Consider the following 10,725-nt stretch of genomic DNA (forward strand, 5'->3'; position numbering starts at 1 on the left):
CGCTATTAGCGACGTTGTTTTTTAATTAGTTGTTAAAATTAGGAACGATTTTGATTATTCGTCGCTAATAGGCGTGTTTTCTTGTAGTGTTCATGGATCTTTAATTAATTTAATTAATGCCCAATCCGTAGTGTTAATTAACTGTTATAGTGGACTAATTTTTATTTTTAGAAATGAAAATTGTGAAAATAGTTTTGTAAGTTGTGTTGGAAAATTTAGTTGATTGTGCTTAATGAATTAAAATTAAGCAATGCAAAGTTCGAAAAAGGAAAAAAGATTGAGAAGCTCGGAAAAAAAAAAAGAAAAAAAAATTTATTTAAGTGCATGGGTGCTGAAAATTGCGCCCCTGCACTAGTCATGCCTGCCTGGGCGTATGCCCCGGCAAGCAGGGGTGGCGCAGGGGCGCAATATATTGCGCCCCTGCACTAGTGCTTCTGCCTTGGAATTTTCCAAGGCATCTAGAGTGGTGCAAGGGCGCAATATGTTGCGCCCCTACACCGGTGCTTCAGGCCACACGAAAAGTTGCATCCTTTTTTTCGAATTTTTTGATATTTTTGACTTCTTTTGGTGACTTTAGTCAGTTATTTTTACCAAAATACATACCACATGAGTGAAAAGTTTTGTCTTTTCATATAAACAATATAAATATGAGAATCAAACATCATTTTTGATATAGATAATCAGATTCTCAGATTTTTAAATACATTCTTCATATATTTTGTTTCTTCTTCTTTTTTTTACAAAAGAGAGTTCATATCATTTCTGGTTGTAAGAACTTGTGATATATAGTGCTATATTCACAAGTAGAAGTTGCTGTATCTTGAAAGAAGATTGCCAAATACCGTAAGCACCAAGAGCGGGGCAAAATCTTTTTAAGGAAATCGTGTTCAACACGAGCCTCAACTATTGAATTCTTTTCCTGTTTTCTTCTGCCATATTCATGTTTTTCCAACAAATATACCAACAAGCTTAAGATGATTTTTCTGAAAAAATTTGAAGAGAGCATCATCATCAACAACGACGAACACTCCTGCGACACATGGAGAAAAATCTGAAAAATTTAATGGTGCAGACTTCAAAAGATGGCAACAGAAAATGTTATTCTATCTCACAACTTTGAGTCTTACCAGATTTCTGAAAGAAGTTCCTCTTTCCATTCCTGAAGATGAAATCGATCCTCGCAGAAGGGCCGCAGCAGACGCATGGAACCAAAGCGACTTCCTTTGCAAGAACTACATTCTGAATGGACTAGACAATGCATTATACAATGTGTATTTTCAAGTCAAAACTGCAAAGGAATTGTGGAAGATTCTTGAAAAGAAATACAAAGCGGAGGATGCTGGTCTTAAAAAATTCATTGTGGGACGTTTCTTGGATTTCAAGATGGTAGACTCTAAATCTGTAGTGATTCAAGTGCAGGAACTACAAGTATTACTGCACGAAATTCATGCGGAAGGGATGAGTCTAAGTGAGTCATTTCAAGTTGCTGCATTGATTGAAAACTCCCTCCTTTGTGGAAGGACTTCAAAAATTACTTGAAGCACAAGAGGAAGGAAATGAAACTCCAAGATCTGATCACAAGACTGAGGATTGAGGAAGATAACCGTGCTACCGAGAACAAGGCAAGTAAGATGGCTGCTAAAGTTAACATTGTGGAATCAACCAACAAAGGGAAGAAGCGAAAATTTGTGAATGAAAAACTACCACCGAAGTATCAAAAGAAGTTTAAAGGAAATTGTTACAACTGCGAAAAATCAAATCATATGGCAAATGATTGTAGACGCCCAAAGAAAGGGAAGGAACAAGCAAACATGGTTCAAGAAAGGTCAGTACCTTTTAATTTTTCTGAACTTGATTTAACTGCAGTTGTATTTGAGACGAATATGGTGGACAACCAAAATGATTGGTGGGTTGATACGGGTGCTACCCGCCACATATGCTCTGATAAGAATATGTTTTACACATACACTCCAAGTTCTGGGAGAAAGTTGTTTATGGGAAACTCTACCACATCGGACATTGCGGGGGTTGGAAAAGTCGTCTTGAAGATGACGTCTGGAATGGAAGTGACCCTTGCTGAAGTGCTACATGTTCCTGAAATAAGGAAGAATCTGGTGTCGGGGTCATCACTAGTGAAACATGGATTTAGGCTGGTTTTTGAATCAAATAAGTTTGTACTGACCAAGAATGGTCATTTTGTTGGAAATGGGTATCTCGATGAGAGCCTCTTCAAGTTAAATGTAATCGCGGTTCACCGCAAGATTGATGGCAATAAAGTTGATAATTCTATTTACTTGGTTGAGTGTTCTAATTTATGGCATGTTCGTTTAGGACACGTAAATTTTAATACTCTGCGACGTTTAATGAATTTGGAATTATTGCCAAAGTACAAAATTGATCCAACACATAAATGCGAAATATGTGTTGAAGCAAAAATGACCAAAGCGCCTTTCCATTCTATTCAAAGTTGTACAACTCCTCTTGAATTGATTCATTCCGACATTGGGGATTTAAAATTTGTGCAAACAAGAGAAGGAAAGAAATACAACATAACATTCATAGACGATTGCACAAGGTAATGTTATGTATATCTTTTGAGAGGTAAAGATGAAGCACTTGATGCGTTCAAAACTTATAAAACCGAAGTTGAAAATCAACTTTGTAAGCAAATAAAAAGTATTCGCAGTGATAGAGGAGGAGAATATGGAGCTCCATTTGATGAGTTTTGCTCATCATTGGGTATTATACATCAAACTACTTCTCCATATTCGCCTCAATCTAATGGGATTGCCGAAAGGAAAAATCGAACTCTAAAAAAAATGGTGAACGCGATGTTGATAAGTTCGGGCTTACCTCAAAACCTGTGGGGGGAAGCAATATTGTCGGCCAATCACTTACTGAACAAGATTCCCCACAAGAAAAATGATAAGTCACCATATGAATTGTGGAAAGGCCACAAACCTTTCTACAAATACATCAAATTGTGGGGGTGCTTGGCAAAGGTTGAAATACCAAAGCCAAAGCAAGTAAGAATAGGACCAAAGACGGTCGACTGCATATTCATTGGATATGCACTTAATAGTAGTGCCTATAGATTTATAGTGCACAAATCTGAAATTTTTGGAATGACCAATGGGATGACTATTGAATCCAGAAATGCAGTATTCTTTGAAAGCATATTTCCCTGCAAAAAGAGAGAATATGACACAAATAGTCAAAGAACAAAAGAAATGCCAAATGAAGGTTCTTCTCAAGGAGATGAACCGAATACTAATAGAGGTCTAATTGATTTGGCAAGTAAAAACATTATTCAAGAAGAATTGCCTAGTCAACAGACAGACAATTCTGAAAATAATGATCCTAGTTTTCGTAAAAGAACTAGAGAAATGGTGAATGAAGGTTCTGCCCATAAAGATGAACCTCGAAGGAGTAAAAGAGCTAGAACCGTGAAGTATTTTGGACCAGATTTTTTTACTTACATTCTGGAAAATGAACCAAAGACTTTACAAGATGCGTTGTCTAGCCCTGAGGCTCCATATTGGAAAGAAGCCATCAATACCGAAATGGAGTCCATTTTTCATAATCACACTTGGGATTTGGTGGATCTTCCACCAGGAACCAAGACGTTGGATGCAAATGGGTCCTAAAAAGAAAGTAAAAAGTCGATGGAATAGTCGAAAAATACAAGGCTAGATTGGTGGCTAAAGGATATAGACAAAAAGAAGGCCTTGATTTTTTCGATACCTATTCACCAGTCTCAAGAATAACCTCCATTCGTGTACTCATTGCAATCGCGTCATTGCATAACCTTGAGATACACCAGATGGATGTCAAGACAACATTCTTGAATGGTGAGTTGGAAGAAGAGATCTATATGGATCAACCCGAAGGATTTGTTGTTCGAGGTCAAGAAAAGAAGGTGTGTCGACTCGTTAAATCCTTATATGGGCTGAAGCAAGCGCCTAAACAATGACATCAAAAATTTGATACTACAATGATGTCAAATGAATTTAAAATAAATGAACAAGTGTGTCTACATTAAAGGCACAAGAGACTCTTATGTCATAGTATGTCTTTATGTTGATGACATGCTTATAATGGGAAATAATCATGAAGTGATAAAAGCAACAAAAAAAATGTTAATGAAACATTTTGATATGAAGGATTTGGGCATTGCCAATGTAATACTAGGGATTAAAATCTCTAGGACTTCTGAGGCGATAGTCCTGTCTCAATCTCATTATGTTGAGACCGTCTTGAAAAAATTTAATGCTTATGATTGTTCTCCTGTAAAAACGCATCTTGATATGAGCGTCCAATTGAATAAGAATCGTGGAGAACCGATTTCTCAATTGGAATACTCCAGAATTATTGGAAGCCTCATGTATATCACGAATTGTACTCTAAACAAGTTGAGTCGATTCACAAGTAATCCAAATGAGGTTCATTGGAAAGCTTTGACAAGGGTGCTTAGATACCTAAGACACACTCTGGAGTATGGATTGCATTAAACAAGATATCCTGCGGTGCTTGAAGGATACAGCGAGGCAAATTTGATTTCTGACACCAAAGACTCTAAATCCACAAGTGGCTATGTTTTTAGTATTGGTGGTGGCGCAGTCTCTTGGAGGTCATCCAAATAAACTTGCATCACTAGATCAACAATGGAATCTGAATTCATAGCACTTGATAAAGCCGCAGAAGAAGCAGAATGGCTTAGAAATTTTCTGGAGGATATTCCTTGTTGGTCAAAGCCAGTGCCTGCAATTATGATACATTGTGACAGTAAATCGGCAATTGCAAGGGCACATAATGCTATGTATAATGGTAAGTCTCGACATATTCGTCGAAGACACAATACCGTACGACAATTGATCTCAAATGGATTTATCACAATTGATTACGTCAAATCAAAAGATAACTTAGCGAATCCGCTTACAAAAGCATTGAATAGAGATCAAATGTACAACTTGTCAAGAGGAATGAACTTAAAGTCTACAAAATAAAGCTCTCAAAGTGGTAACCCAACCTTGTTGATTGGAGATCCCAAAATCTTGGTTCAATGGGACAACTAAATTATGAGAACTTGAGTTAACACTCTGGAATTTTTTCCAACTCATTCCTAGGACTAAGAGTGTTGTAGCCTACGCATGTAGTGAGGTTAAGTTTGAACTTTTAATGGTTCCTTACCTGGAAAAGGCGGAGTACTGTAGGATAATTTTCAAAGGAGACCACCTATGTAAGTGTGAGGACGGGCCGCCTCAATGAAACATTTATGAAGCCAAGATGTGTTCCATGGCCAAAACGGACACAACCGGAAAACCAATAGAAATGAAGAAAATTCATTGTGTAGGTACTATTTTTTGGGTTTAAATAAACCGCCAAGAAGTTCAAGACATCATGTTCACTTCGTGGCCTAGTAAACCCGATAGTATTCTACTACGAAAGGTTCAAAGTCATAAGCTATCTCTCCTGACGCATTGAATTTTCGTGTAGACTCTCTTTGACATCATGTGCATTCATGCAATAATTTCATTCATGTGGGGGATTGTTGGAAAATTTTGTTGATTGTGCTTAATAAATTGAAATTAAGCAATGCAAAGTTCGGAAAAAAAAAAGGATTGAGAAGCTCAGAAAAAAAAAGAAAAAAAAAATTTATTGAAGTGCAGGGGCACTGAAAATTGCGCCCCTGCACTAGTCATGCTGCCTGGGCACGCAGGGGTGGCGCAGGGGTGCAATATATTGCGCCCCTGCACTAGTGCTTCTGCCTTGGAATTTTCCAAGGCACCTAGAGTGGTGCAAGGGCGCAACCCATCCTTTTTTCGAATTTTTTGATATTTTTGACTTTTTTTGGTGACTTTAGTCAGTTATTTTTACCAAAAGACATACCACATGAGTGAAAAGTTTTGTCTTTTCATATAAACAATATAAATATGAGAATCAAACATCATTTTTGATATAGATAATCAGATTCTCAGATTTTCAAATACATTCTTCACATATTTTGTTTTTTCTTCTTTTTTTACAAAAGAGAGTTCATATCATTTCTGGTTGTAAGAACTTGTGATATATAGTGCTATATTCACAAGTAGAAGTTGTTGTATCTTGGGAGAAGATTGCCAAACACCGTAAGCACCAAGAGCGGGGCAAAATCTTCTTAAGGAAATCGTGTTCAACACGAGCCTCAACTGTTGAATTCTTTTCCTGTTTTTTTCTGCCATATTCAAGTTTTTTCAACAAATATACCAACAAGTTGGACTTGGGATAGTTGTGATATTTATAGTCATTAATTATTCTAAGTGTAACTAGACTTCAATTAATTAGTTTATTTTCTGTATGTTTATGTCCATTTTCTGTCAGTCATATATAGTATCTGATATTTTGCGGAACATTACTTATTTGGGGTCAAACATTGCTAACCTAAAGAGCAAAACGATATTATGACACTATCGATCTCACGGGTCACTTTACGATCACATGACACTATCGATCTTACGGGTCAATTTTATAAGATCGATGTACAACTTGATTAATAAAAAAATGTTAATTTTTAGTGTCAGTATGAATCGTCTTCTTGCTGAGTTACTCATTTTAAAGTTCCAAACATTTATATATATAGGCTAACTTATATAAACAATTTTTTAGAACTTTCAATTTTAGACTACACCAAGAAGATTCGGTTTACTTTAAATTTAGTAGCTGATCAATATCAAATAATTGAATAAAAATAAGTGATTATGAATTTTAAAAAACAATTTGTGTAGAAAATATCTATGATCACTTATTTTTAGAACTTGTAAATACTAGCTTAATTAGGGGATTAAAGATTAAAGATTTAATCCATGAAAATCTACAAGCAACTGATATATTAAAACAAGCCAACGAAAACCACTATTATTGTTAGAGACGAGTTACACAGATCTATCCGTGAGACAGGTCAACTCACACGGTTCATAGCTGGAATGAAAGTAATATTTTTTACATTAAAAATAATATTTTTTCATAAGTTGGATCGAAGATAATATTTTAGTCATTTCAGTTTGTAATTATGCTTTTCTTATATAACAATAATTAATTATTATTATTATTATTTTTTCGAATTGTTATTATAACCTTAATCAAAAGTGTGAAGCTTCCATGTTATACCATTGACATTAAATAGAAAGAAATAAAAAAGAAAAGAATAGAAAAAGTGCAAATTGCTCAAAAATCCCCAATGCAAACATGTTTGCTCTGCACTTCCTAGCCACTTTTTTGCACCACAATTTTTGTTAAGTTGTACCACATCTTGTATGGTTTTGTACCACATCTTGTATTGTTTTGTACCACATTTTATGACTAGGGACCCCAAAGTAAAACATGTTTGTATTTGGGGATTTTTGAGCAAATTGACCATAGAAAAACTGCTAACTCTTCAAAACGTGAGCTAATAATATGTACGTATGCATGTCCCATCTTTTTGCTGTGAAAATGTGAATGTATATTAGAAATTACCCTATACATTTAATATACAGTTTTAATATTTTTTTTCATTCATACTTCTAATTGTTAGGTAGGATTTTCGGCTTATATATAACATTTACAGGTGATTATCTTTTATTATATCAACTAACTAACTTTCAATTAATTTGTAAAACTTGAGATGAAATTACAATAATATCTTAATTTAATTCCCAACAAAATCAAAAATATTATTAGACAAATTAGTCATTTTATATGGTCTCCTTTATTTTTAACCATCAGATGTTATTTTATTTACCAAAATGACACTAGCAATATTTTCTTGTATTTTTAAAATTTTAGAGTAAATTAGATAGTTATTATTTTTAAACTTTTGAATATCTAATTTATAATCATGTGAGTTCTAAAAATAACATTAAAATTAATTAATATTAAAAAAATTATGTATATGCACGTAACATTAAAATTAATTAATATAAAAAAAATTATGTATATCAGTATATGCACGTATCGTGTGCAAGGGACGCTAGTAAATATAATAAAGCAAGATGAGTCTTGTAAAAATATTTTAAAGTAAAGGGACGCTAGTAAATATAATAAAGCAAGATGAGTCTTGTAAAAATATTTTAAAGTAAACTTCCAGAAGACCAAACTTAACCCTATAAGATGGAAAAAAAAAATTGGAGGAGACGATTGAGGAGAGTAATTAATGGTGTAATTATATATTTACTTTGAAAATTAGTTTTTTTATATTTATATTAAAATAAATTTTAGAGAGAATTATTATCCAATTAAATTTCTCCGTATTGGTTGTATGTAAGAAGTTGGCATCGTGTTATATATATATATATATATATATATATAGAGTTTTGCTATGTTGCCCATCTCCCGTGCCCACCTTCATATCCACCTATGAGGTGACACTCATCCATTGGATGAACCATGATATATAAAAGTATAATAGAAAAGAATAGTGAGATGGAAAATTGTTGTTTACATTCCTAACCAAGGGATTTTTCATTCCCATTTCTAACTACTTTCCCTGCAAGTGTTATTCTTGTATCCTCTCAAGAATTAATAAAAGCTTCATCTACTCTCTTCCCATCTGAAAAGAATTTGGATCTTGAATCAACATATTTGAATTAAGTGCTTATGGATTTAAGACCAATATAAATTCTTTGAGCATATATATATACACAACAAATTAATTCCGAAGATATGGAAATGGAGGATTCCAAGAAAAGTCCTCGAATCCAGACTGAATCAGAAGAGTACAAGACTAGGGATGAGTCGGTCTCCGATACGAATGGCAACAGCTCGAGCAATAGTACGGTGGAAGAGAGTGGGAAGAAGGGCAACCGTGGATCTGTCAGGCAATATGTCCGGTCGAAAACCCCTCGTCTCCGGTGGACACCAGAGCTACATGTTTGCTTTCTTCATGCTATCGAAAGACTAGGAGGACAAGAAAGTAAGATACAGAACCCTAGAATTTGAATTAAATAGTACTCGTTCATTTTTCTTGCAAGTTTGACTATTAATGCATGATTTTCAATGATTAATAATGTAATTAAATGACACAACTATATGGTGTTGTTTTTTGTGCAGGGGCAACACCTAAGTTGGTTCTTCAATTGATGAATGTTAAAGGCCTTAGTATTGCTCATGTCAAGAGTCATCTTCAGGTATATTATATATATTAATTTTGATCGATGACAAATTGGTTACAGTACTTTTCTTCACTTAAATTTAGTATGATGCTGATTTTAATTTGTAACATATATAGCTTTTGGTTTTATGTTGTCAGATGCACAGAAGCAAGAAAATTGATGATCCCAATCAAGGTATATATATTGCCCAAGGCCATAATTAGGGTTTTTTCATCTTTGATTTCTTCAACTTTAATTTGAGGGAAATTTTGTGTATCAACAGTATTATCGGAGCAAAGACTTTTACTTGACGCCGGAGATCGCCATATCTACAACCTCAGCCAACTTCCCATGCTACAAAGTTGCGACCAAACCTCGATTTCGAGCTTACGGTATGTGAACCATTGATGGTTCTAATAAAACTTTCGGTCACTTTCTTTCTGGCTATATTTTGTTATTTAATTTGTATCCGCTTTAATTTCGATAGCTGTGTTTCATCTCTCAATTCTTGTCTATTAATGAATGGTATTACATCATTTACTGAATCATTTTAAAGTTGATTAATTTGAAGCCCTCTTTTCTTGTACATGATGGATATAGTATTTTATTTATTTGTATGCCTTTTCAACATTTTTGCAGATATAAGGATTACATTTGGGGTAACAATTCAATGTATAGCCCTATAAGCTTGGTATCATCTAATAATATTACAAGAAATGGACCTAATTATTATGGATCAAGTACTTCTTGGAATGTTCTTGAAAAATACAAAAACAATATTCTTGAAACCTTTAGGAATCAAAGAACCCCGCAAACCCAACTGGAGACTAAACAAGATTTCGCTCCAAGATGGCAAGGTGGAGGACGAGAACACGACGCTGTCCATGTCCATAATATTCCTCTTCCTTTACTCAAGAAAACACCAATATTGGATCAAGATCATGAGAATATTAGCTCCTTGAAGAAGAGAAAGTTTTCGCCCCAAGTGAATGATCTTGATCTCAACCTATCCCTAAAAACGCCACGAGTGAACGAGGAGAACATGGAAACGAGCTTGAACGACGGTGATATTGATGGCACATTAACTCTCTCCTTATTTTCAACACTTTCAAAACATCAAATTAATGGAGACAAGAAGAATGCAAAGATGGCAAGTACTTTAGATCTGACTCTATGAATGAGACAAATTCTAAGTGAGATTTCAAGTACTTGATCATTTTCAAGGTGATGTTCGCTGTTTGTTATATGTTTGTTAACTATTAATTTCGTGATTTGTGTGCAGAGATAAGATTTATGAATATACAATTTGATTTACAGCCCAATTTGTAAGTTGATTTAGAGGATTGAGCATTATTATTTAATAAACATGAATCTTTTGCATCGGATACTGAAGTATAAAAAAAGGGGCACAATGCAGATCTTTGTCTACAGCATGTTTTGTTTTACATATGGTTCTTGCAAGAAAGATTAATTATGATTTATTAAAATTTGAGTCTTTTTTTCCCCATTTTTTGAAAATATTTTCATTTCATTAATGGAATATGCTATGGATGTTAAGGAGCTAGCTAGCTAGGAACATCTTTTCCGTGGACAATTGCAAATTTGACCACGTGTATTT

General features: G+C 34.3%; 1 protein-coding gene across 1 annotated transcript; it reads left to right on the plus strand.

Annotated features, from left to right (window-relative positions):
• Nucleotides 1–8,631: 8,631 nt before the first annotated feature.
• On the plus strand, nucleotides 8,632–10,387 carry LOC140867675 (uncharacterized). The gene is made up of 5 exons (XM_073272720.1): nucleotides 8,632–8,929; nucleotides 9,067–9,143; nucleotides 9,266–9,302; nucleotides 9,391–9,499; nucleotides 9,747–10,387. The coding sequence occupies exons 1-5, from the start codon at nucleotides 8,680–8,682 to the stop codon at nucleotides 10,282–10,284; spliced, it is 1,011 nt and encodes a 336-aa protein (XP_073128821.1). The 5' UTR covers nucleotides 8,632–8,679; the 3' UTR covers nucleotides 10,285–10,387.
• Nucleotides 10,388–10,725: the final 338 nt, after the last annotated feature.

This window comes from Henckelia pumila, chromosome 4 (genome assembly GCF_033568475.1).
Source record: "Henckelia pumila isolate YLH828 chromosome 4, ASM3356847v2, whole genome shotgun sequence".
NCBI lineage: Eukaryota > Viridiplantae > Streptophyta > Magnoliopsida > Lamiales > Gesneriaceae > Henckelia > Henckelia pumila.

What these genes read in the sequence shown, in the direction of transcription:
- LOC140867675 (XM_073272720.1), top strand. Translation starts at nt 8,680, where the DNA reads ATGGAAATGGAGGATTCCAAGAAAAGTCCTCGAATCCAGACTGAATCA. An exon ending in ATGTCAAGAGTCATCTTCAG is followed by an intron (nt 9,144 to 9,265) that starts GTATATTATATA and finishes TTATGTTGTCAG; the next exon opens with ATGCACAGAAGCAAGAAAAT. An exon ending in AATTGATGATCCCAATCAAG is followed by an intron (nt 9,303 to 9,390) that starts GTATATATATTG and finishes GTGTATCAACAG; the next exon opens with TATTATCGGAGCAAAGACTT.